This window comes from Pangasianodon hypophthalmus, chromosome 10 (assembly GCF_027358585.1).
Source record: "Pangasianodon hypophthalmus isolate fPanHyp1 chromosome 10, fPanHyp1.pri, whole genome shotgun sequence".
Taxonomy (NCBI): Eukaryota; Metazoa; Chordata; class Actinopteri; order Siluriformes; family Pangasiidae; genus Pangasianodon; species Pangasianodon hypophthalmus.
In genome coordinates this window covers 5982904-6010875 of record NC_069719.1, presented here as the reverse complement: position 1 = coordinate 6010875, position 27972 = coordinate 5982904, and the positions used below count along the sequence as shown (strand labels likewise).

General features: G+C 38.5%; 1 protein-coding gene across 4 annotated transcripts in view; it reads right to left on the bottom strand.

Annotated features, from left to right (window-relative positions):
• Nucleotides 1-27972, bottom strand: part of larp1b (La ribonucleoprotein 1B) — a 49119-nt gene that overhangs the window by 6410 nt on the left and 14737 nt on the right. Inside the window, exons 2-16 of one of the 4 annotated variants that reach the window (XM_026944173.3) lie at nucleotides 22022-22083; nucleotides 18181-18240; nucleotides 15681-15894; nucleotides 12858-12974; nucleotides 11890-12052; nucleotides 8206-8350; nucleotides 7634-7808; nucleotides 6621-6862; nucleotides 5973-6035; nucleotides 4015-4371; nucleotides 2469-2583; nucleotides 1798-1955; nucleotides 1066-1172; nucleotides 736-899; nucleotides 328-472 (exon numbers count right to left, since the gene is read on the bottom strand). In XM_026944173.3, the coding sequence (XP_026799974.3) occupies nucleotides 328-472; nucleotides 736-899; nucleotides 1066-1172; nucleotides 1798-1955; nucleotides 2469-2583; nucleotides 4015-4371; nucleotides 5973-6035; nucleotides 6621-6862; nucleotides 7634-7808; nucleotides 8206-8350; nucleotides 11890-12052; nucleotides 12858-12974; nucleotides 15681-15894; nucleotides 18181-18240; nucleotides 22022-22083 (2287 nt within the window). Of the gene's footprint in view, nucleotides 1-327; nucleotides 473-735; nucleotides 900-1065; nucleotides 1173-1797; nucleotides 1956-2468; nucleotides 2584-4014; nucleotides 4372-5972; nucleotides 6036-6620; nucleotides 6863-7633; nucleotides 7809-8205; nucleotides 8351-11889; nucleotides 12053-12753; nucleotides 12975-15680; nucleotides 15898-18180; nucleotides 18241-22021; nucleotides 22084-27972 lie in introns of those variants that run through there. The other 3 variants (XM_026944172.3, XM_026944174.3, XM_053237472.1) reach the window with 3 other exon arrangements.

The following is a 27972-nucleotide window of genomic DNA, read 5'->3' as shown; positions in this document are numbered from 1 at the left end:
ACTTCAGTATCCATAACACCTGCAGTTCAGTATCCAAACACCTGCACTTCAGTATCCATAACACCTGCAGTTCAGTATCCATAACACCTGCAGTTCAGTATGCATAACACTTGTTTTACCTGTATGCAGACATCTGGCTCTCAACTAATTCAGCAAACAAAATGTTGGCTTTCATATGTACTTCAGCAACCCAACCCATTTTATCACATGACTTTTACCTGCATACCAAACACTTGGTTTTCACCTCTGAACACTAAGCTAAACACTCCTTCATTACACATTACTTCACCTGTATCTAAACACCCTCACTTTGAGATTAGTACCAACCTGTAGTTTTCTTTGGCATCCTCCAACGCATACTGCTTGAACTCTTCATACATTTTCCTATTAAAGTTGTCTCTGAGGAAGAAGGACCAGAACCTGAAGAGTGTGTTCATCTCCTGAGATTGACCCACTCCCAACCGTTTCCTCTCTACAAATAAAACAAACACACAAACAACCAATCAGATTGGAAGACAATAGGATAAACCAGGTGTAAATTGGGAAAAATTAGAGTCTGTGCCATTGTTATTTTCATTGGACCATTGATTGTGAGATATCTTAAAACGATTCACTGAATGCTTTGTTTCAGGATTTATAAGTGAAACCAATGATTAAATATACAATATTTTTGCATTATTATGCAAAGGGCCACTGCAGAAAGGTTTAAAATGGTGTTTGAGTAAAAGTGTGTACCATTGAGACACCGTCGGCGGTACTTGTGATAAACCTGCTGGGTGAAGCCGTTTTCTTGGAGTAGCTCGTGGGACGGGTGCCAGAATTTGGGCAGAGACTGAGGGGTGCAGCCGTAACTGGCCGACTGCAGGGGAGCGCCCTCTGATGGAGAAGCATTTGAACTACTGCTCGGACAGAAAGAGGGTGAGAGAGAACCAGAGAGGTCCAGTGATTATTTTTTTAACACAGAAATACTGGCTTTACTACTTTATTCCGAGTGATCAGTCTGAACCAGAGCAATCTGGTGTACCATTAGATTGTGTGCGTGTGTGTGTGTGTTTCAAGTCTAACCTGATGGAGTTAGTGCGAGGCCTGTGTTCACGAGAGTCCATCACCCAGCCTACGTGACTTTCCAGTGGAGGGTTGGAGCTGTGGCGTGTTTTCCTCTTCCTGGGAGTCTAAAAGAGACAAGACACACAACAATGACATTACACAAACACTTCCTCCAATATGCAAAAAAGCATAACCACACACACAGACATCATCCTGCTCTTTTCTGTGTGCATGCTCACACACACACACACACACACACACACACACACAACAGTGATGTTCTACCATTTACAGAACATACAACAGAATGTACATGATAAGCATTTCAGGAAAATTCAAGGCATTAATTGAATAATTAAATAATTACACTCTCAAAAAAGACAGTCTCTCCTCTAGTCTATATTTTTTTATTCAGAAAAATTAATAAAACCACAACGAAGATAAGAGCACAGCCAGTTCAAGCTACGGTCACATTTATAAAGTGCAAAGTGCAGCTAGTAATATTACAGAAACAGAACTATTAAATTTTTTTTTAGATTTCTGACATAATATTTGGAATCATACTTAATCTAATCTATGGTCTTTATTGTCCTCAGAGAAGAATTTCACAGAATATGCACAATTCAACTATACTTATTCTTACATATAAATATCACCTACAAATTAAATATATTGTATCCCAATGTATCTTTTGCTGACTGAGCAAAAAAAAAAAAAAGATTACAGCAGTAAGGCAAACCATGTCTGTACCTTTCCATCAATGTTTCCGCTGTCCTTCATAACAGGATAGAAGCGGGGTGTTTTGTTCGGGTCTTGCCGACCAGGTGTGCGTGGAGTATGAGGGGTCCGGGGAGCACTAGGGGATTCTGGGACGTCAGTGGGCAGAGAGTGGGCCAGGCTGGGCTCATCTATTTCAAACAGAATACAAAAATATAACTGAACAGAAAATAAAGAAAAAAACAAAAGCATAATACTTAACAATATGAAGCAGAAATATAGGATAGTGTACGTTCCACAACGCAGTGAAGATAAATTAATGAGGTGTCATGTTCAAAATATAATAATGTTTATATGCACATATATGACATCACATAGAACGGTATATTATTACGTAATTACATTAACACATTTATTAAAGAAATTTGTTTTTCCCAAAACAGGCTTCTGAAATAAGTAATCATTGATAGAAAAAGACATATTAGAAATACTTTCTTAATCTCAACATCCATAGCACTATAGCATAATGTAACATTTGTGTCAGTACAATGTTATAGCGTATTGTCCTACTACCAATAATAATGTTAGATTATAATGATCTATATCTAAGTAACACTAGCCAATCAATAAATTTATGACAAATGTTTCCACTTTTTAATAAGCACTAATAAAATATATCAGTTACATAAACAGAGGGCAGGTACCTTGGCAGGGGGGAGGGGGTGGCACTTCCTGGTTGGGGTCAACGGGTAATTTAGGGGCCAAAGTGTCAAACTCATCCTTACTGATCATGCTGAGCTTCTTAAAGTTCTCCACATCCTGGCAATTTGAAAAAAAAAAAAAAATCATGCATACAGGCTTTAGTCTTTACCACATTAAAGGTTCTGTGGAGGACACGCTAACTCTGCTTTTATGCCACGTTAACAGTATTTGATTAAACTATCCCTTTTAGCAGACAACACATCTCTTCTTTCTCATTTCAAAGCTATACTTTTACAGTAAAAACAGGTGTGAAAAATCACATTATGCAAGATTTCACCTGGTTCAAATAACAAGGTCATGTTGGGAGTGTCACTGCTTTCACGATACGTTTTCAGACAATTAAACACATCATCATGTAGTCATAGAGTTTCAGAATAAGATCAACAGGACAAAAAATAAAACTTCATCAGCCTGAACAGCTCTTTGCTGCTCTCAGTCTCTGAATGTGGCAACATGTGAAGGCTTTTTGATGTCTGTCCTGGTGACTGTCCTTTACGCACAATTTTAGTTTCTTTCTTTGCTTTTCCTGACCCTCTCCATGTCCAAGACAAATACAGGCATGATAAAAAAAAATTACCAAAAGGAAAAATAAACACAGATAAAGTGTATGTAAAGAGAAATGGCATATGTAAGGCACCATGTATCCAACACTGAATTTTCCCATCAAATTAAAAGCTTACATAAGGGTTTCAAAAGAGCGGCAGTGTAACTGAAGATAACTGATTGTAGTAATTTTTTTTTTTAATCAGCTCATTCGGACTAATGTAACGAGACATTTTTAAAAAATGGCAACAAATTGTAGATAAAGTCTCATTTCTTAAAAGGTACTGAATTATTATCCATTATCCAAATGGACTTCATCTGGCAGTATCAGCACTGGCACTTTACAAAAAAACAGATCAGTCATCCAGCATAAAGTTTGTTTCAGTTGATTAGTTGTGTGCCAGTAATTAGTCATTTACCCTGGAAAGCTCCCTGCACTACAAGGTCAGGAGCACTGCTGTCAAGCAGCAGAGGTGAGAAATGTGGGTTTATTTTAGGAACAGATGCATTTTGGGAGTTCTGACAGACTGGCCTCCTGTAAAGGATATGCACAGAGTGATATGTGAACTGAGATGTGGAGACGCTGCAAGAAGTAACTTATAATTAGCAATGTGTAGCTATGATTCAGTGCAAATTTAACACTTATCACTGAAGTGTGAATATGGCCTGGTGCATCGCTAAAGCCAGAGTCTCACTGAAAATTCACAGTTTACATCAAAAAGCAGTTCGCCCATTTCAGTGGAATAAGCAATTTAGCCATGAGCTAGCGATATTGCTAAATCTCATTCAAAGTTTATACAAAGTTATGCCCTTTTTTTCTTTTTCTGCCATCTTTTCTGATCTATTGATTTGACTTGAAATGAACTGCAGAAAAACGAATACTGACTTCTTTATATTACGCCACACCTGAAACTGATTTGCATTACAATACTTCCCCTTACTTACCTTAACGTTGGTACCATCCAGCTGATTATCGTCCCCTGTCCACAGGTCCTGCTCGTAGTAGTAGAGGCCGTCGTTGATGGCCTTCGCGAGGTCGGCAGTGATTTTGGCGCGGGAGATATGGTTGCCTGTGCGGTCTCCTCCCGGGTGCTTGCGCAGGTACGGTGGCGTCTGTGTGACGATCAGGATCTTGTTCACATCGCTGTCATCCAGCTCGCCATCCGAGTCGTCGTCCGACCAATCGGTAAAGGTGTTCTTGCGAGGCGCCGCGAGTTGCTCCATCTCTTCGTCAAACAGGAAGTCGAGTTCTTCCTGGTCAACCTCAGGTGGTGGATTTGTCTGGGCCGGTGTTGAGCGCTCCTGAGCAAAGAAACATTTCCTACATGAATTCAACGGTTCAAGTCAAACTTTTATCAAACTTTACTTTTTCCGTCCGTCAGAACATTAAAATGCACTTGAAGGGTTCTCTGGGGATTTGCTCTGATCAACACTAATCTCATGCAGCTAAGTATGGCTATGTTTGTTAGAAGTAGCAGTGTGCTGATATGAAATTTTAATATCAATAATAATTTAATTACAGCTTAATGCTGTAAATGTAAAGCTTTAAAGATGTACATAAAACAGCTTTAACCCGATTACAGGCACTGATCCACAAACAGGACTTGCTCATCAGCTCTAGACTTTAGATTTTTTTTGTGACAGTCATACAGTATGATGAGGGGTGAAGACTCCAATCAAGTTTGGGAGCTGCGACTTGGTAAGTAGATAAGTAAGGTTTTATTTGACATGACTCAACATAGTTCAGTTGATGCCCAACTCAGAACTCAGAGTGTGTGAATAGTAAATACAGGTAAATACAGTAAAACCTTTTTAAAAAAAATAAATACAGAAATACAGAAAGGAGATGAAGAAACATAGGGGCCAGTAGAGGTGGGCAATATTGCAAAAATATCATATCATATAATACTTTTAAGATATTTTCCTAAAACATGATAGATAATCACAAATATTTTAGTACACCAGCAAAACAGTAGTGTTAGTAATGGTGTTTTAATAATTAACTATTTCATTCAGAAAGGAAGAACAATGAAACATTGCGCACATGACATTTTTTAACGTCTAATCAGCTACTGGTTACTGTGCCAGTGGGGTCAGGCAGAGTTACAGAAGTATGGATTATGTGTACACTATATTAGAAGGACCTGGACAGACCTGCTCATAAAAGGTGTTTCTTCATTTTTAATAGTATTTTAGAATAATTATGAAAAATATTAATACTACAAAATAACACATATGGAATTATCCAGTGACCAAGAATAGTGTTAAACGATTTTTTTTTTAAATCTTTAGAAATTCCTAACAGAAGCTTTTTGGCATTTTTCACTCTTGGCATTTCTCAACCAGGTTCATGAGGAGCATCAACCAGGAGAAAGTGCACAAACATGCCAAGCTCCTCACTACTTCTCCTGACTTCTACCTGAAAAACTACCTGCTTTAACTTTAAGGTAAAAGGTGCATTTAACTTCATCACAATGCGACATTATATATCACATCACCCATCTGTAGCCGCAGTGGAGCGGCACAATGAACAAATATAACAGTGGCAGCAACAGCTAGCTGATTCAGTCATCTGACAGAAAGCATGTCTCTAATGACATGGAGGCTTCCTGGAAAATATTCCCAATTATTATATAATATTGTTTATTTTTTGTTCAAATCTATTACAGCATCCATGACAATGTGCAAACTTGCAAAGAATTTCATTGTACAAAAGGTTAGTGCATATGAAAATGTTCTTGAATCACAAAGCTACCATGCAGTGTCCAGCTTTAGAGATCAGGTGATTTTGAGCCATTTTCTAAAAACCGAAAGAATCTTTCCAAAACAGCATACTAATGAAACCGAGAATGAAAAATGGAAAAAAAAGTGAAAGCAGAAAAAGAGTAGCACAGATACTCAACTGTTAAGAGGGAATGCTCAGACTTAGAGGAAGGAGGAAGGTGGTGATGAAGGGTTTCAGATGGCTGAGAAAGCACAGGAGAGAGAAAGAGAGAGCAATGATGTAAAGAGAAATGAAGAGAAAGCGGTAAAATAGAAATGAGAAGCGAAAGACAGAAACATGGCAACAGATGTAGCAAAGAACAAGTTAAAATGGAAGAGTAAAATGATTTAAAACAGTTAATAATTAAAAAAATTTTTGCACTTAATTGGGAACACGGTAAATTAGTGTAGTATGGATATTAAATCCCTTGATGATTTAATTAATAACATTTGGTAAGTATAGTTTAATTTAAAAGTTAATATGATTACCATGTGATTTAACAATTTTTGGAGCATGAAAAACATAGGAATAGCTTTATCAAATTCCATTCCTTTGTAATTTATATTCAGTACAATTCAGTAAATGTATACAATACAAGCAGAGGGCTGAAAACCATTATGTGAGAAAGTTTATTTCTTGCATAATTTAATTAAATTTATCTTGTACTGACTCGGAATCAAGTCTGAAGAATAAGAAAAGAAATTTGTACTCTAAAACTGAGAAAAGAGAAGAGTTTTACTCTGTTCCGTCGGTGTGTTTGAGTGTGTGCACGTCTTCAGACCTTTACCTTGTTTTTCCCAGGTGTGTTCCTATGCCGTTTCTCCACCTGAACCCACTGGCTCTCTGGATCAGGCACGCTGCTGGACAGCCCCTCAACGGTCCTCTCATCCGAGCTGGACACACTTTTCGACTCAACCGTGGACGACTCATCAGACTGCGGTTTGGTGTCGGTATCAGAGCTGTCGTTTAATTGGCCGTTTGTGGCAGGAGGAGGCTCGACTGCGTTCTGATTGACTGGGGAAGTTGAAACTGAAAAGGAAGAGGAAGTGGTTGGCTGTGGTGTTTAGTGCATGTGTGGGTGTGTTTTGTACGGTGCTCTATGCTGCATTGTATCTGTACAGCAACATAACTGGTTCAAGTTACAGAAGACTTGGTAAGCTCATAAAGAGTTTAATGAGGTGTGTAAGAGCAGCTAAATCTGAACACTGTGTTTTTTTTTTATATACTGAGCATGTAATTTGCTGAAATTAATACAGAAAGCGTGAGTGAGACATCAAAGCCTGGAGGCTCATGTCAGAGTTACACATCAAACTAAATAACAGTAATAACGTGTCTATTATCAGGCTTAGTTATTACGTTACTGTGAGAACTGCTGTTACCGAGGAAGCCATGTGCATGATACTATTTAGAAAGTAATCTGTTTCAGCAATTTGTTTCAAAAATCCATTATTAATAAAAACACTATAGACATTCATACTGGATTAAAAATGTTTGCTGCCGCATATGGTATACTGACGACTAGTTGTATTTGAATAATTTAATAATTACCAAAGCATTATACAGCCGATGAACTGATTAGTACAGCACTGATCAGGCATACTGATTATTATTAAAGCATATTGATTATTAGATCATAATCAAAATCATATAATCATTACAGACTGGTAGAATATAGCAGCATTATATAAATATGCTAATTATTACAGAATTCTGCTGTGATGCTTAGTAGTTGTATGAATATAGGAATATAAATATCAGCCCTACTAGTACCACCAGAGGAGCAGTGGCAGAGTTCAGTACCTGCAGTGAGAGAGGTGAAAGTCTGTCCCGGGATAAACTCAGGACAGTGAATCAGCTGGCTGAAGTCTGTGTGTGAGGAGTTGGCGGGCGGTCCAGGGATCGGCCAGTGCTCCGGATCATCCTTTCTCCGAATCCGCTCATCGACCAGCTCCACAACGTCACTGCTTTTCACTGCCTGAAAACACACACACACAATTATAAAGTTATAAATCAACTCTTTCATCTTGTAGGTGATAAATGAAGCAGAAGGCGGCTCACACTCAGGTCAAAACAGCAGGACTTTTGAGTTGCCACCATCGATAGAACCTGATGCTCTCTTAATTAGCCAATTAGTATATCTTAATATCTCATAAGCCTTCTTCACTGAGACATGAGTATCCTTTTTTTTTTTTTTTTTTTTTTTTTTAATTCTGAGTGAATGTCAACCAGCCTCTCCTGGATGACATCATACTTTTCCAACTCTGTTTTTGTACATCTTAACAATTCTTACTGAAAGCTGTTGTAAGTGACAGTGGTCTTTATTTTTTCAGAGGACAGAGATTTGGATTTCAAAGGCTAGGGTCAAAGGTTACCTCCATAATGAGACTGATGTCGGTGGTGAGGGCTTGGATGCGGCGAAAGCCGGCGATGAGAGAGATGGGCAGGAAGCCCTTGGCGTCCATCTTTCTCCTCAAGAAGAAATCCCGTTCCAGGTTGTGCAGGCTGAAGTAGTACTCGCTACAAAAACGAACAAATTAAGCAAAGTGTTAATTCATTTGCAAATAAACTGAATAAATAAAATAAACAAATCCCAGATAATACTGGATAATGCACAGTGCAATGCAAAGTTTATAATGAGAGTTTATAATGAGACACAAGACTACTATAAACTTCTTTTTGCTTTTTTGCGCTCTTGATATTATTATTATTGGGTCATATTTGTTCAAGTACATGAATAAATATCTACTAAAATGCATTATTAGGCAAATACATACAACTAATCAAAAATAATACATATCACTCGCACTTTTACCTACGTTTTCATCATTACATCAGGTTCAAGGGGGTGAATATTTATGCAAGGCACTGTATGTGTCCAGTCCAATCATGTATCTGAGCAAGTGCACAGGTTTTTCCAACAGCTATACATCTCATGTGTAAATAATGGATTCTTGAAGAATCTGGGCAAACCCAGATCTTTGGCACCTACTGTAAAGACAGCTGAGGTGCCAGTGCTTGTCAACATTATACCATTTGATTTGTAAGCCCTGTAAAAACTTGCCCACTTCACACCCAGTCAAAAAGGTTACTAGACTAGACTACAGAGTTTATTATTCTCAGGCTCCAACCTGCCTGACTGATACCTCTGTTAAGAACTGGATACCTGGCACTCCACAGAGAAACAATATCAACTGTACAGTACAGAGGATTTAGTCATGTGACTAACACACAGACACACACACACACAGCCTCTTTAATAAATTCTGAAAACGAGTTTCTATAAACGTTTGTTAGTGTGCATAGAGAGGATAGAGAGAAGTGCAGAGACCCAATCAGATTGCAAATTTCAAGATTCTGAAGCTTGTGGCCAGAAAGGTGCACAAGAGATATCAGACTTTGGCCTGTGGTTGGAGCCTCTGAGGCTGACTAACAGGGATTAGAATGAAGTTGTAAACACTGTTGCAATGAGGTCAGCATTGAGGAAAAAAAAAATAAAATACTACTGGAGAAGCTGTTACATTTATTTATCCATATTATTCAAATTGTGGCTAAAAAAATCTGTTCCTAAAACGTAGTGAATGTAACTTTGTTTAAAATCTCCCTGAATTCTATAAAGAATTCTGTTTATGATTCAGGAAGATTAATTCAAGGCCACAGACTGGTCAAAGTGCTGGCACTGTCACTGCAGGTGTCTCGCCACGTGTACATCTCATTAAAAATTAGTCAGGACCGAACAAAACCTGAAATAGCCTCCAATAAAAGTTGACATTCTGTACCTCTGCCTCATATTTTCCTAATCAACCATTTCTAATGGAGACTACAGCAGAAATGGTTATTTCACTTCACAGGCTGCAACAGTTTCTAATGCTACTCCCTGCGTGCTCAGCAGAAGAAAAGATGAGAAAGTAATACGTGAGACAGGACGGGCAGCTTTTTGGGACAAACTTCACTATCTCCACCCAACATTCCAATACATTTACTCAGCTAACTTTAGCAGGCAAGTCACACACCCACGGACCCTAAGAGGTTGATTTACTTCAGAGTAAATACATAGCAGAGCTATGTAGAGCACAGTGTCTGCAAAAAATGCTCTAAAAGTTCATGGACCAGTTCCCTCATGCTATTCCGTTTCAGTCTTTAAAGCCACCCTAAACTTTTTTTTTTTTTTTTTTTAAAAGTGTGTTCTTACTAATTAAACTTTAAAAATGAGGGATTTAATTTAAGGTTGCAGACTAATCAAAGTGTGAAGATGGTCACTGAAGTGATTTTCCCCCAAGAAATACAAGACCCAATCATAGTGCAATTAGCAAATAAATTAATGACACTAAAAAAGAAACATTTATTAATATATATATATATATATATATATATATATATATATATTTTTGTAATTACATAGTTTAGATAGATAGACAGATAGATAGAGAGACACCCTGTGGAATACCTACTATGGCACGAAATAAACAAATAGGTAGATATGTAGGTAGATGGATGGATGGATGGATAGACAGACAGACAGATATATATACTGGATTACATCGACACCCACCCTATTTCATGTGTGTTACTGCACAAACACAAACTGTACAGCTAATTTTCTCTATTTTATAAAATATTTCCTTTGAACTACTTCTGCGACCTGTTTTGAAATATGCATTATTTATTTACTCAAATATAAATAAACTACAGTTACTTTTATCATTTGTAATATTACATTTACATATTACATATGCAAACATCACTCAACAATCTGTTTATAATTCAATCTAATCCTGTTACTTCAGCACTTTTGCCTGTTGTCCAATTATTCAGTGCATAACATCAAGCAATTTATTGCATGGTAATAAAAATCTGGCCTTCAAATCAACTTTTGGGTGACTTTAAATGTACTGTACTTTAAATGTACTGTACTTAAAATGTACTGTACTTAAAATAGTATGAGATCTCAGAAAACAGGAGGGCTTATGCCTTCTGTCTGCGAGAGTCACGTCCTCTTGCTTTTTTCATGCAATTTTTTTGTCGTTTGTCCCTCTCTTCCAGTTTTCTTGCATGGCTGTCCCTCTCCCCCTCGTCTCATACTTGAACTTGGCCACAGTTCAGGAGCAGCTCTGACCACAGCTTCACTCCCCACTGATCCTGGACCAGCCCTTTAAACCACAATTATGTAACTGACAGAGAGAACTGATTCCAGACCTGTGTGTTTTTTGTGTGTGTGTGTGTGTGTGTGTGTGTGTGTGTGTGTGTGTGTGTGTGTGCACGCTCCCTGTGGGGCTTCAGTAGACAGTGCAGCAAGCATGACTGAGCTTACTCAATAACATTACAGAACACACACACACACACACACACACACACACACACACACACACACACACACACACACACACACAGTTAAGCAGAAACACATGCACAGAATCTCACATAATGACGCACAAATGCACACAGGAGTGTATAAACTGGGAAAAGTCTTTGACTCCCATTTTCAGCCCATTTACTATATTACCTAACACTGTATTGCTTACACACACACACACACACACACACACACACACACACACACACACACACACACGTTTATGCACACATTTCCTGTCTCTTACTCCCGCACTCTGATTCATAAAAGTACATGTTTCACACGCACACACATGCACACATGTGCGCACACACACACACAGGCTCTGGGTTTCATCCCCAGATCATTTACAATTCCACCTTAGGCAGAAATGCTAAATATAGGACGGACTCACGCACACACACACACACACACACACACACACACACACAAAAAACACACACACCTGACCCTAGCCATGCGCTGCCTTTCCTCTCCCTGATGCAATCAGAGCTCCACCTACTGGAGGCTATTTTTTAACACACCACTACAGTTAAAAGAGTATGTGTGCATCAGTGTATGTTCACTTCTTGTGCTGTGTACGTGCAGTGTACGTGCAGTGTATGCGCAGCGTACGTGCTGTGTACCCTTCTGATTTTAAATGTAATACCAGGGCACTGCAGAAGTGAAATGACAGTTATATAAGGACAGCAGCAGGTAAACTTACATCTGGCGCTTGATGTACTCCTTGAGCAGACTCTCCTCGATGGTGTACATCTGTACCCGGTTCCCGTCATCATAGAAATACATCATGTTGGTCCCGAACTCCGGAGGCACGTTGGAACCATCAGCGTAGGATTCCCGATAACTGTGGGAGTAGTCAAAACGTCCTGGGGGATGCAGATTTAAATGATTAGCCATTTCTTAGCAATAAACAACATGTACAGCGATAAATGTTTTTTTCACACATGCCTAAACCCTTTAAATATTTCACTAGTTTACGGTAAATTTCAGGTGAGTAAAATGTTACTTTTCTGCAAATCGTGGTGCTACATGAGCATATATCTTTCAGAACCAGGGCTAATTTTAATCTTTTTTTTTTTTTTGTCTTTTGTGATGTGTCATTTGCGCTTTCACACAGGTGTGTGAAAAGAGGATTTTTGTGTTTTTTGCACAGATTATAAATTCATTAAATGACTTAGTAAAATGACTTTTATCGTGCTTCTTTTCGTTCTAAGAAGTACACACAAGACTTTGGACCTTTTTTCTGCCACATGTTTGTGTGCTTATCTCTCCGCGCACTATGTCTTTGCAAAGAACCAATCAGATTAACAGACGTTTGTTGGAGGAACATTTTTTTTCCGATGAGAAAAAAATCTTTTTTACATGAAGTTATACAAGCAAAAAAATTATTAGAGTTGCAAATTAATGATTTATGCTTTCTGTTTTTCAAAAGGACCAATGTTCGAGAGCATGACATGATAAAGTCATTGTCTTTTAGAAACCAATTTTCAGTACCCAGTTCTTGGCACTTGTATAGTAGTCCACATTTCTAACAGAATTTTAGGAAGCCTAAAATAATATACTTAACTGCTTGTGTAGAACTTGCAATTCCTATTAAACTCCCAAACAATTGAAGTTGTAGTATAGTAAGGACTCAGTAGTTAGTCTTTGCCACACTGGCCATGTGGTTACCTCGGCCGCGACCTCTGCCCCTGCCACGACTTTTGCCCCGTCCCCGGAGGCCGCCGCGGACACTGCTACCCTCGCTGCGAACGCTTGATGTCTCATCACTGAAATCCCTCCTGAAGCCTGCAAAAACAGCAAACGCACACACAGAAAGAAGAGCTGAAATAAAGCACACACAAACTGTAAAGCAAAGACCACCGTTCACTAACAAACCCTTCCATTCAGACCTAAAAAAAATTATTTTTGATTTTTGAGAGAAGATTGAAGAAAGCAAGCTAAGAACGTGAAAGCTAAAAACATTCTCTGGTAGGGTAAGTGTACATTTTGGCCGCAGCAGCATAGCCGACTTACTCAACAGCATGACCTAACCCTAAAACTCTGCTACACAGATTGATGCAACACGATACCCGTCACATCCCCCTCTGCCCGCCAGCACAGCCTCAAATATAGAGACAGAAGCTCTCCATGTCTTCACCCTTGATAGATCAATGCCGAAATAAACAGGAGCTTTCAGAATTGAGAGTTAAACGCAGGGCTAGGAGAAATTTAAACTCTGTGTGTGTGTGTGTGTGTGTGTGTGTGTGTGTGTGTGAGGTGTTCATACCTCAGTACAAATACGGTTTCAAGTCCTCGTGCTCTTGTTCTCATCATAGCTGTAGTGAGTTATGTAATTTGTAAAGTATTCTCACTCCTCAGTGTGTGTAAGAAAGAACAGCTCCCAAGTGACCGAGTATCTTCCCAAGCACAGTTATGCAAAACACTAAAGTCGGGAATCAAATTCAGTGACACTGTCATTATTCATGATGAGAATAAAACAAAGCCTTATTTTTAAATCCAGAACAGAAGATAAACCCCCTGACATTGAGTCATGTCCAGATCAAGAATGAAAAAACCCATGAATCAAATAAAAAGTCCATAAAAATACTAAAGTCAGTGTCAACAATTACGAATGTCTTATGGATTTACTGCGGCTAATTTAAACACGTTGATGTTTTTCTTGTGGTGTTTGTTTGGATCAGTTACCTCACAAAATGAACATTAAAATAAGATGCGAGTGTTTTTTCCCCTAGTTATATTAAAATACGATTGCATAAAAATGCCCCGGTTAAAAGTATCACGCAGAAAAACAATAATTTTTTGTATAATAGCCCTGCGCTGAAAATTTAATCAAGGGTAATAAATTAAATGAGGTGCAAAATAGGCCTCCAAACCACTAAACCCAGCAAACTCTTTTCAGACTCCCAAAATAACATTAACCTTGCACATGCACTTTATGCCTGTTTACTGCATGCTAAAGTTTCTTGAATAAACACAGAATCATTAAAGCTACACAGAGAAATCAAACTGAAGTGGAGTCAGTGTCTAAACGTTTACATAATGTAGAGTTACAGCAATACAGCAAGTACAACAAATACAGAACATGAAATTATATTCACAACAGATACTGTATAATGCTCTGAGCCGATTAAGTGTAACTAATTAAAATACTGATATAATTTAAAAAATTTCTACAGTAAAATTTAAATATACAAAAAATTAAATTGTAAATAATAAAAAAAAAAAAAAAAAAAAAAAAAAAGGAGAAAAGAAAAATTTAAATTTCAGTCTGAGAAAAAGTACAAACATTTCACTGTGATATTAAAATAATCATTACAATTTTAAAACAAGTTTTAAGATAAGAATTAAAAATTAGAAATATGTTTTTTTTTTTTTGATAATAATTACTGTTCTAAACATCAACACTACCAGTGAAAAGTTTCTCAACTGGAGTTTTTGTTATATAGCTATTAGTGACTCATACTAACTGCTAATGCTGATTATTAGCTCCAAAGAAAGCTAAAGAACGTCAATAGGAAAAAAAAAAAAAAAAAAAAGTGTTCCACCCAAGGCTTATTTTTGCCATTATCCTAATGAAACCCTAAATGAGCGCTTTAAAGAATAAAGCCTATTGATAAAAGACACAACGTCAGTGCTAGCATCAGAAATTTACTGTAATTGCTGTATTACTACAAGTGCCTAATTAGTGTAATCAAGATCTCTGCCTTTTCAATTTCTACTCTAGTCTGTTTTCAATAAAACAGAAATCCACACACACTTCTCAATTCTCTTACCCCTATTCCTTAATTACATACATGGTCTAAATGTAGAGCATTTAATTAAAAAAAAAAAAAAAAAAAAAAAAGGCCAATATTTGTATTTTAACCAAAAATATTAATACAGATTGTTCAAAAATGTTTGACTAGCATCATTAAACACAACAAGCTGTTGCTGTGTGCTGTTGAAGAAGACATGTGGCCCAACGATGTGGTGGTGTGATGAGGTGCGGAGTTACTATCACCCTGAGGTTTATTATTTTCTAATAACAGCACGTCCTGAAGTGTTCCATTCTGCTTATACCACGGCAATTAGGCAATTTCAGTCATTTTCAGTCATTAAAAACTTATCAACAGTCACATGTGTTTTTTGAAAACCACCAGCCTCGCAATCTACGTCGTTAGAATGAATTGCTAGACGTGGGTCATCCTCACTCGCATGGAGGTGGCTTGGCTTTGAAAAGACGGATGTTGCCTTCTGACCAATCAGATTTGAGAATTCAACCGCGTTGCAGTATAAAGAAAATCAATCAACATCTTCTGACCAATCAGAATCAAGAACTCACAGAGATTGTCGTATAATACGTTATGACGATACTAGATATATTAGAACAACTTACATGCTTAATAACTCTGCACTGACTATGGAAATGTGATGATTTTTGTGTCTACCCCTTCCGGCACTCACAGACATCACATCACTGCATGGGGACGTGAGTGTAGGTGCGAGTCTCACCTCTCCTGCGGGGGACGCTACTCTGAGTGTCTTTGCCCGCCTCCTTCTCCAGCTCGGTGGATAGATGAGTCTCCTGCTGTGCCTCCCTGTTCTCTTTACTGTCGCTCCCATCGCTACCGCTCTCCTTCTCTCTCTTCTCTCCTCCGCGCTCCCTCCTTCTGTCTCTCCGCCCAGCTGGGACTTTCTGACCCTGTGCATTCAGTGCGTTCTGCTGCTGCTGGAGGAATAGAGTGATGGATGGAAACAATTACCAATCAATAAAGTTAATCATGTCACTACAGTCAGAACTCAAAGCAGAAATAATCTTCCACTGCACAATTTAGTGAAAGTTTTGACACCAGTTTTTTTTCTATTGGCCACTAGTCTAGTACCAAAAGTTCCTTTCATTGTATGCTTTCTGGGACCTGCTCAAAGGTGCCAACAAAAAACTGAATAAAAGATAAACACAAGACAAAGAAATTAATTACTTATTTGGTGATGGCTGAACAAAGTTTTAAGTTTAATTTCCTTTTTAAATAATAGTATTTTCTTTTAAATGTGCCATAATACACACTATGTGCCAATGACTGACACCCGTAAGGAATATTTTAAAGAAATGCAAACAAATTGTCATTCTGCATTTGCTCTCAGTTCCCAGGAACTCCGTTATTGCCTTTAACCATGTCCTGTTACCCCGGGGTATAAATGTGAATTTGCACACATGTAAAAATCCATTTGATATCCATTACTAAAGAACTTTCACCAAAAATTAAAGAGACAGCACAAATCAGGTAATGGATATAAAAATACATAAGCAGTTATGTAATGGGGCTATAACTTGAGACGTTATCATCATTCGCCAATTAACAGTGGCATTGTATTGTAAGAATTGAAATCCAATGCCACTGTTAATTGGCGAATGATGATAACATAGAGAAGGGCTACAGGTAAATCACCTGGCTAGCAAATTTATATATTAGCTTAAAAAATATTAATTACTTTTTACACAATTGCTGGATGTCCTTTTTTTGATAATAACTGATGTATAATCAATTATTAAAGCCCAACCAGGAAGCAACTCACAAAATCAGAAGTTCAGAGCCTGAACTTCACTAAGTGTTATTAGAACTACAATTGGCATTGTGTATTGTGGTCAGATATCACATGAACACTATCAGCATGTTTGGAAACACAAAGCGGACTGCATACAAGTAAAAGCACCCGATACACCACTGTAAAATATTAGTGGTAGATCACTGATAGTGGCTCGTGGTTCTGGCTGCCTCTGCCAGGAGGTTGAGACTTGGCCATAAAGCTTTCAGCCACATGATATGCCACACGTGCTTCCAAGTCAACTAAGAAATGGTTAAGGAAACTCGAAATCAATATTTTGCAATGACCATCTCAGCCTCTGGATTTGAACCCTACTGAAAACCTGTGGTCTGGCGTGAAGAAGGACATCCACATGCACAAATGCACATGTATAGACGAGTGGACGAAGGACAGTGTTGGGTCAACAGTTGAGGCTCTGAGTTACTGATCAGAAGTTTGGAAGTTCAAGCCCCAGCACTGCCAAACTGCCACTGTTGGGCCTTTGAGCAAGGCCCTTAACCCTCCCCTGCTTTAGGGCTCATGGCTCGTATCATGGCTGACTCTGCGGTCTGACCCCAGCTTCCTAACGAGCTGGGATACGCGAAGAAAAGATGTGCTGTTAAGTGTATGTGACAAATAAAGACTTCTCTACAAGTTTCTCCAAACTTAATAGACATTACAGGAAGTGACTCAGTGCTGTTATTCTCTACAAGGAAGGCGTCACAATATGTTAACAGTAACTGAAGTAACATTTCATAAATGAATTTTTGCTCAGTTTAAGGAAATTTCTGGAGGGCACTGTACATATGTGGATATTACCCACTGTAAGCATCTTCTGAGAGAAAAGCACTATATAAATAAAATGTGTCACTGTTATTTGAACATGTCAGAGCCAGTAGGATTCCGCAGCAAAACCACTTCGCGTTCAGACACTAATCTGTGAATTAAGAAAAGGACTTTCTTAATAGTCCATGAATGTGTCTTTTAACATCAATCAAACAGTCTCAACTGAGCACTTAATAAAGCCTAAGTGTGAAACACAGCTTCAAGCAGTCCTACACTGTTAAAAACCACTACAGTTCTCTATGCAGTAACAGCTCTTGTATTAATTGAGGAAGAATGTGATATAGTCACAGCTGTTCCTGACACACTGTTAAGTCTCAATTAAGTGGAATGAAAGTGTGTAATGTGCCAATCTGTCATTCTGCAAAACAAGGCTGAAAATGAATAACACGTTCACAGGAGCAGAAGTGCCATGCTCTGTGGGTGGGAGGAACGGCGTTCTCTCTCTCCCCCATCAATCACAGCGACTCTAGCCAATCGTAGGCTTCTGTGAGTTCATGTATGTGGAAGGGGGCAGACAGCGCTTTCCTCCGAGTGTGTTACGATGTCCTCTGTTCAATTATACATGCAAAATATTTTTTCTCACCTCCTTACTGGCTATTTCTCCAGGAGTAGGCCAGTTGGTGATGTCACTGAAATCACTCGACTGGGTAAGGGGGAAGAGCCACAGGAACAGAAAAAAAAGGGAGAAAAAAGAAGGAAAAAAATCACAACACTGAAAACATCAATAAAGAACGTTTTAATTTGTGAAAAGTAGCAATTTCATTACTGTGCATTTTTGGTTCAATATGAATATAGGACATAAAATGTCTCAAACTGATGTAAAGAAAGAAAAAAAATACAGCTGCATCTAGCGATCACTGGGGTCCAAGCATTAATTATAAAAAAGCCCTTATAGCATCAGAGTGATAGATCTGTGAGTGTTCATTTGTCCTGGACCATTATATGGTTGAACAGGGCATAATCCAAGGATTGATGTGAGGCAAGAATCATGCTAAACCAAACAAGTCTGGGGGAAAAAAAAAAAACAAGCAGGAATGTAAACTTTGGACTCTGTATATCTAGTGTCACCAACAGGCCAATTTTATTATGGAATGGCCCATCAATGTGACAAATTTTGGTATAATCATCTAAAGGGAAGCATGTCAAGTGGTTCATGAAATGAACGTTAAATCCCACTTCCCACTTGCAGCCCACTTTTGATAAACAAACCCCAATTTGGTGAAGATCAAGATCATGTACTGTACTTGACTTTACGAGACTTAATAACTTATCAAGTTCCACTTCAGAAGTACTGACAGACCTGTGAGATTTATCCTGCTAAGAAATCAACATACAAGTCACCACTCTTCTTAGTATTTTCCAAACAAATTTGTGAGGATCAGGCAAAATTAAGGTTTGCATACTATGCATATTAGCTTAAAATTCAATATGGCACAAATGTACAGTCCTTAAGGCTTTCATCTGGCAAAAGGCAATGAACCTGGTGAACAGAGACTAAAAGAGTGTGCTATAGTGTCACCATTAAAATGACTGGAATTTACTCAGTTCTCCAAGAAGATGAGTAGATGAGATTCTGCACCTTTCTGCCACATTTTGGTTTCTACACCTTATGGTCTTTGCTTTAGTGACAAAAAAGACAGAGCATGGAAGATGGTAGGAGAAAGAGAGGGAGAAGAGACAGAAAAGGAAATCAGGAGAAGGAGAACAAGGAGAAGATATTAAAGATAAAGGAGAAAGAAGCAGTACTAAATGAAAAAAGAAGAATCTGAACAAAAACAAGATGTTTCAACCTTAAATGCTTGGACCCTTAAAAAGGAGGGATCATAATTCAGACCTTGACTACTACACACTCACACAATCCTCTACAGTAACAGTATAACAAGTAGGCACTTAAAGGATGTACTTGACCGCATTTTTAGATTTGGGTGTTTGGCAGATTTATGATTTCCACTGCTTTTTCCTCCTGCATGACCTTTCAGCAGCACAAATTTTCATCTCTCTTTGCACTAACAGGCAGGAGCTGGATAAGCCGTGTCTGTCCACATGTCATTGCGAACAGCATTTTTTTTCATTCCAGACACAGTCTAAAGAATCAGCATTTCTTCCTCAGGTAAAAGGTAATTCATGCTTTTTTTCAAGAACTGCTAGACAAAGGAGATTTCCCAGAATTCTATGCCATGGTAATATCCCAGTGAAGTAGGGTAAGTATTTCTTTGCAGCTACGTAGCTGAAAGCATTAAAGACAACCTGAAATGAACACCAATTTTTTTTTTCTTAAATGGATAAGAGGTGACTACGTTTACATAGTTTTGTTTTAATAATAGCTACAATAACCCTGGTCAACTCGCTAGTGACTACACAGAACAATATTTCCCCCCCAAACTGTCCATCTTGATTTTGCTGTTTTCATTTGGACGTAGCTACTATGCTATAATGAAATGTAAAAACATGAGTGCCATAAGAAAAAACATCACTATGAAGTGAGTGTGTGGAATTCAAATTATTTTACTGGATTAACCTCAAAATACTCATGTTTCAAACACACTCAGAATAAGGCTGCCTCTTACTTTAGGCCATCTACAGCAATTTACACGAAAATTTTCCGACATTGATATTAGGGTTCAAACATTTGCCTATTTTTTTTTTCTCCACAGTTTTCAAATAGTTCCAATCCCAGGGAAACCAGTAAACTCTAATGTTGACACTTTAAAAAAAAAAAAAAAAAAAGTAGAAAAGAAAAACCACCCACACAGAAGCCAGTGGACCCAAACACACCTACACACAAACACGAAGTGAACTGTAATGTGATTGGCTGCTGCTGACTCCAGCCCAGGTACCATAACCACAATAGCAGACCCACCTCCCCCAGTCCATCATACCACACATTACAAGAGAACACAACACAGAGTACACCACGACAAGCCTCATGCAGAGACAACTCAACATTAAACACATCGCCAGTCACAGCACGAGGTGGGGGGAGAAAAAAAAAAAAAAAACACGCCAGTGAAAAAGCAGCAAGTGATTACACGACCTAAACACTGTTTAGATTAAGATCTGGTTAACATTCCATTCAGTCTGCATACTGTATATATTTCTTTAACCACTACAATTAGCCTCCATTTTCACCCAGCAGTACTGCCTGAACATGCTACTCCACTGCCATAGACTCATGTGCTGATGGATAAGAGATGAGGAGGTGGATTTAACTAAACAGGATTAGGCACGGACAATAGAGTAATCACAACTGACAGTAAGGATTGCTCATGACAATACAGATATTGTGGGATGATGAAAGTATAATCTAAAATAAAAAAAACAATTATTTTACTTGGATTTAACTTCAGTACCAGGTGACAAAGCACAAAAAGTAACAAATTCCTTCCACAAATAGAGCCACAGTCTTCATTTAAAATTTGTATCATTGCGTCACCTGGCTTAGTGCAATGCATAACTATTACAAGTTCACTGATGCCACTGGTGCACCATGATGACATACTCCTTAATAATGATCTTGCATGAGCAAGGCGGCTGTTGTTTTAAGAGCCAGGTGCTACTAATGCTGTCCACATACTTGGAGGGGACTTTGATGACAAAAGAGCTTAGTCCTGATTGGGTGGATATTATGATTTGATTGGGGACAGTGATGATGTGGCAGGAACTATGGTTTGGCTGGTGACAGTGGTTTTGGAGACAGGAACTGCACTGGGGTGGGAACTACAGCTCAGCTGGTGACAGTGGTTTTGGAGACAGGAACTGCACTGGGTGGGAACTACAATTTGGCAGCAGGGAGGCAGAAACTACACTTAAATTGGTGATAGGTTTTGGGAGCATAAACTGTATTGGTGGGAATTATACTTTGATTGGTGACTGTGGTTTTGGGGGCAGGTACTACAGTTTGATTGGTGATGGGGGTCTTGGGGCAGGAGCTGCACTGGAAGTGGAAATTGGTGACAGTGCTTTTGGGAGCAGGAACTGCATTGGGCGTGGGAACTACAGTTTAACTGGTGACAGTGGTTTTGAAGGCAAGAACTGCATTGGGGTGGGAACTACATTTTAACTGGTGACAGTGGTTTTGAAGGCAAGAACTGCATTGGGGGTGGGAACTAGAGTTTGATTGACGGTACTGGTTATGGGTGTGATCTGGTGCTTCACCATGGCTGCACTGAAGGACTTGAGCCCCTTAATCTTGGCCAAAGCTCTGCTACTTGCTAACTAACTATGGCTTCAAGACCATGTAACATCAGCTCTGATCATCTCAAACCAGTCCAGTAACTCTGCTATTACTAAAACACACCATCACATCTCATTTAAACACCTGTAGAGTGAAAACACAAAACCAAATAATGTCCTTTACCAAAGTTAGGCATACATGCAATAACAAATGGCTGCAAGATTCTCAGCATTGTTCCAGCATCACTCACCTTACTGGACTTCCTGGATCTGGGCTTGTTAGCACGTACCACTTTGGCAGAGTTCTGGGATTCTGTGGACAAAAAACAAACAGGACAAGAGGTGACCATGTTTGTTTTTCATTGTTTTCAAAGAAGAGAGAGACCCATGGCAGTATGTGCAAATACAACAAAAACAAGATGATCAGATTTCAGATCTAAAGCAGTTTAGGAATTCTTGGAAAGAGGCACTAATCAAGAAGAAAACAGGTGCCAAATATGTTAACAAGCAAAACCAGGTGCTACTTTGAAGGGAAAAAATATGATCAGATATGATCATAGACCTGAAAACTATCATGAAAATAATAAAATTAAATATAGGACTGACTTGAATAATTTGAATACTCAAGTAGTCACTCATTAGGTTGGTATTAGTTATATAATGCTATATAAACGCACCTCGTAGGCAGTCAAAAATAATGGTTTCCCCACCCTGTGTAGTGCACTATATGTTCAGAAAGCAAGCCATTTGCGATTCACTGAAACGCAGATAACCTCAGAAAAGACAATTCTCTGGACGAAATCATGTGGTACATCGACTCATAGTCAATCTAATACAAAATATGTAGCATAAAATATCATATTAAATGTATTACTGGTTTAAATAAAAGCCGCTGACAAGCCAGATGGAAAAGCACAAACCTTTCACGTTGGGGACTCAATTCAGACCCACAAGGTGAACACCAACAACTATAATTATTAATTGTTAAATTCCCTAAAAGAAAACAGACTTTTGTTTATTTTTATTTTAATCACTATCCTCCTGTACGCCTGCACGCTCATGCAATTATACAAACAGCCAATCATGTGACAGGAGCACAACACATAAAATCATAGAGATACAGGTCAAGAGCTTCAGTTATTTTTCACAAACAAGGGGGGATGTGATCTTAGTGACTTTGACCACGTTATGGCTGTTGGTGCCAGTTAAGCTGGCTACAGTAATCATTCAGACAACCACTCTTTACAGCCGTGGTGAGCAGAAAAACATCTCAGCACGCACCACACACCTGACCCATGAGGTGGATGGGGTACAGCAGAAGACCACACAGCAGAAGACCACACTGGGTTCCAGTCTCGTCAACCAAGAACAGAAAGGGTACAGTGGGAATCTGACATTTTTCCAATTATTTTTCAACCTAACTGTCCAGGAAGATCATGAATAAACATGAATGAGCAACATAATTTGAAAATGTGGTTAAAAGTTCACATTGTGCTATATAGTATTAATATCATTTCTGATTACTGATTGTATATTGAACTGCAGTAAGGGACATACTTAAATATTATGGTTAGTTATAAAATGTGAATATACATTTTTAAGGGTGGTTTTGAGAGCGAGTATTTGGAAACTCATTTGGAAAAACCAATGAGTATTCAAAGCCTGTCAAATGCTGTTAATCAAATTACATGTGAGCTTTTTCACACCTCATTCATTACGGTACATGAGAGTAAATTAGAACAGTAGAAACACTTTGTTTCAGAGACTTTAAACAAGACTTGACAAGACCTGAGTAGTTTAACGTCAGGACAAAGGCATTTGTTCATGGAGGATCTGTCAGGAGTGCTAAATCAGGATCTGGTTCATGTCTGGTTTTAAATGTCATTATGGATATGACTATTATGCCGGACGAAACTGATTCTTACACACAAGTCTATAGTTCTGATTCTTACACACAAGTCTGTGAACTCGGGCTCTGAAACTTCTGGGACTGGTTGGTCTGAAACCTAGGCTAGAATCAAATTATTCATGATTTCACAGGCTTTTGCTTCTGTGTGATACAAATTCAGAAAGACATCTTCCAATAAGATTGTTTAAAATATTAATTCCGGATGTTGATTCCTCGATGTCCTGATTAAAGATCAGTTTCTGGGACTTGAGTGAAAGGCTAAAGCACTACTGCTGGCCAGGTTGGCTCATTACGTAGGACATTAGTACAGTGGCAGATCTAGAAAGGTTTTGCATTTTTGCCCGGGTATAAGTGTCACGGTGCACGAAATCATGTGGTCGTCATGTGGTTTTGTTAGACAAACTTCACTTTCAAGACCCTATCCATCTAGTAGGACTATAACAAAAATAGCATACTGGGATTATATTGCTGCACAGCAAGCTGGGGATATCCCTTTTAATATATTACAAACTGGTGTCACGCTTAAAGATCGGCAATTTGATTTGGTAATTTGACCAAAAAGAACGCCACGATTTATCAAAACATCCACAACAAACTTTAGGCCTGAACGGCACAGAACAAAATAAAAACGTGGTTTGTTGGAGTGTTACTTTGTATATGGCAGCCTTGTGCAATATCAGGATTGGCCAATATTGTGATAATGATTAACAACCTAGTACAGATCCTTCTTTTTAATATTTTTAAGAGCAACCTACCTGGCTATATTCAAACTGGACATCAATTCGGGTTGACAAGAAAGCGTTCTGGAAAGCGTTCATTCTCAGACACCACTGATTGTTTCATTAGTTTTAGTTTATAGAACAGTGGACCACTGACAATGCAATAACTAGCCCTGAAAATATCTCAATACGTAATTAGAGTCTACGTAAGATAGCAATAAACTGAACAGCAGGTGCAATTTCCAGGTCAAACCAATACTTTGAGATTAAATTTTAGCTCAGGTGTTACTGTTTATGTATATACAGTATGTACATATCATTATACACTGAAGCTACTGGCAGCTCCGCATTTATGTATTGTCATATTAATATGCCCACAGCACAGCTGAATTCTCGATTCTGATCGGTCAGAAATTTGGATTAATTTTTCGATAACAGCAGCTCTGACTGTAGTTCTGGCTGGGATTTAAATGATACGTTTATATTAGTGTGCTCATGTTAACATGTTATTGTTTCACAGGGCCTTGTATGGTGTATGATCCACAAAATCGAGGACTAATAAAAAACAGATTTAAAAAATGTGTTGTTATTTTAAAAAAAAAAAAAAAAAAAAAGGTACAATCATCAATTTGGAAAAGTTTTCTGCTTGGAAGGAGTCTCCAGTGTCAGTGCTTTGTAATAGGCAGCAGGTTTTCCATCATGGTAAAGTCTTCAGGATTTGCACTTTCTCTTTTTTTTGGGAACATGACAAACTGCATCAGAGAAAGAAAATGTTTTCTAGCGGTTATAACGCAAGTTGTTTTGCAGTTGTTCCAATACTGTAACTACGAATGGCTATAAAGTTATTCATTTAAGAATAGTGAAAAATTATCATTGTTGACAAATTCCTGTAGTATGAAACACTCCGGGACGTTCTGTTATAGGAAAATAATCTACTTTGGGGTGGTAACGGTATCACACACCCCCGGCATTGATAATTTTCCTATAGCAGCATGTCCCGAAGTGGTTTATTCTTTACTACAGAATTTAATCCAGTATAAATTAACTGCTCACTATGAAGTGGCACCTGCAACCTCACAGGTCCACACATTCAGTCCTGAACTTCAGTTACTTTCTGTGTTGAGGTTCACTGGTTCCATGTGAGTTTCCATCCAGGGGGTGTTCCCATCCAGGGGGTGTTCCCATCCAGGGGGTGTTCCCATCCAGGGGGTGTTCCCATCCAGGGGATTCCGGCTTCCACTCACATCCCAAAAACATGGCGATAGGTGTGTTCGCTATGATAAAGTACCCCTAAGTGTGAATGTGTGAGGTGCCTTGTGGTGCACTGGTGACCCATCAAAGGTTTAACGTGTCTTTCCCACACTCTGAAAGTGTCAGAATCCTGTTCAGATTGGAGCATAAATCAGGCTTTAGCATGCTGTAGCCCCACCCTGACAGGTGGAAGGGCGTAGGGGGGTAAATGCAATCATCCCGGAATGCATTTTTGCCAGACGATGAGTGAAGTTGAGAGAATACATCACAGCAAAGTGAGGCAGCACTGTGCTTTCCTTTTACAGATCAGAATTTAGCCATCTTTCTAATTTGGTAACCTTATTAATAAACATCTAACTGCATTATTAGAAAGTGCAAATGCTTTTAAGCTAAATAATTTTTAGACCATTACTGTATAATCACATTAAAAACATCCATGTACTTCATTTTCCTCAGCATTTTCATTTAGACTTGGATGCTTTATGAAAAGCTTTATTTAAAGGAAATGTCAGTACTACAGTATAAGAGATTGCAAATGCAAATTACATCTCTGAATATGAATTTTCATGTTAAGTCAATGTAGCATATAATGAGTGAAAATTTTAAATTCATATAGAAACACGGTGCCATTTTACATAGCTTGATACATCTTCACTTGAATTTTCAGTACATTTCCACACACTGCAGCCATTACGAACCTGAAATTGCTTTTATAACACATTAAAAAAGATCAGATTTTAGATTTCTTATGTTCTTCAGAAACTTTTGTCACTGGGTCCAAATCTGATTCACAAAAAAAATAATAATAATAATTCCATGGGATAGTTTGCGATAGATAATTCCTGAAGCCTGTATTTCCACTAAACAGAGCCTGTGATATGATTTAGACTAGGGATGTGACCGAGTACAAATACATTATGTAGAATGAACAGATACAGAATGCTCTAAACAGATATGAACACAGATACAAACAACAATCATTTTTTGTTTTAATTTTTATAAAGAATTTAATTTCATGCAGCTTATCAGTCAGATATGAAGCTCACAGGATAACGAAAGACCACAAATGTTAACGTGAAATTAAACGATGCATTTACAGCATTCATTGATTCCTCCTTAGTAACTGCCTGGTCAGGGTCCTGGTGTTGAAATTAGCCTATTAGCATGTTATATAGCTGTTCTCACTTGTACTCATCCTGGAATATGAACCCAACATTCCTAAACATCTCGCTAAATGGCACGTACAGATGCAAGGCCAAAGTTTAACCTTTCACTTACAAATTGCCCAACTGACAGACATGATTGGAAATTCGCAAGTCAGTCTAAAGCAGTGCCCCCGAACAAATATTCAGATGAATATAGGTGACTGTTCACATGCCCTAGACATATCCATTACCCAAAAAAATACACCCACACTTCCACGGTCAGTGTGCTGACACTGAACTCTGCATACTCCCTCCACACCAAAGCCATGTGGCGCGGTCGATTATCAACACGTGGCTGCTGGCAGATAAAAAAAAAAAAAAGTGCCGTTCATGCACCTGCAGCACAAGGTCAAACCTCCACGCCAGTCAAACATTAACCTCGGACAACTCAATGCAGGGCTTTTAATGGTTTGCACAAAACATGGACTGAACACAGCCGTCATTACAATGAAAGGGGCCCCAGTGGTATTTGCAGCGTTGTTTAAAGCATTAGGCCCAACACTGACAACCCCTCCTCTCTCTTGTTACTGTACAGATGACAACTAATCAGCTGCTTTTTGAAAGGAAGAGTAGAAAAAAAAAAAAAGAACAGACAGCACCATGCCATTCTTAGAATGGCTACCATAACAGGAATGTTGAAGGATTTCAACACCAAGAATGTTTCTCTGCTCACAAGACCGTCACCTTTCGAGAAAGACTGACAAGCTTCTCACTATTGTTTCAATAGATTCGTGAAAATGCTTTGTGGTTAAGAAGAGCGAGCCAGGAAACACTCGCCTTAAGCAATCATAGCCTCTGAAGCGCTTTTGGACATTTTTCCCCTTAGGAAACACACACACACCACTCCAAAACCAGTTTTGCCTTTACATTAGAAAAGAAAAAAAAAAACCCTTTGTGTGTGTGTGTGTGTGTGTGTGTGTGTGTTTGTATGTGTGTGTGTATTAAACAGGCAAAGTGAAAGACACCCACCCCTGGGAGTGTCAGAGGTCATTTATCACTTCGGTGAGGATGTGTCTGATGATAAGAGCCCGTGCGCTAGCTAGCCATGTGGGGTGTAACGTTGCTACATGAGATACAGGCATACTGACAACGCGCATTCACTGAAAGTTGCCAAAACA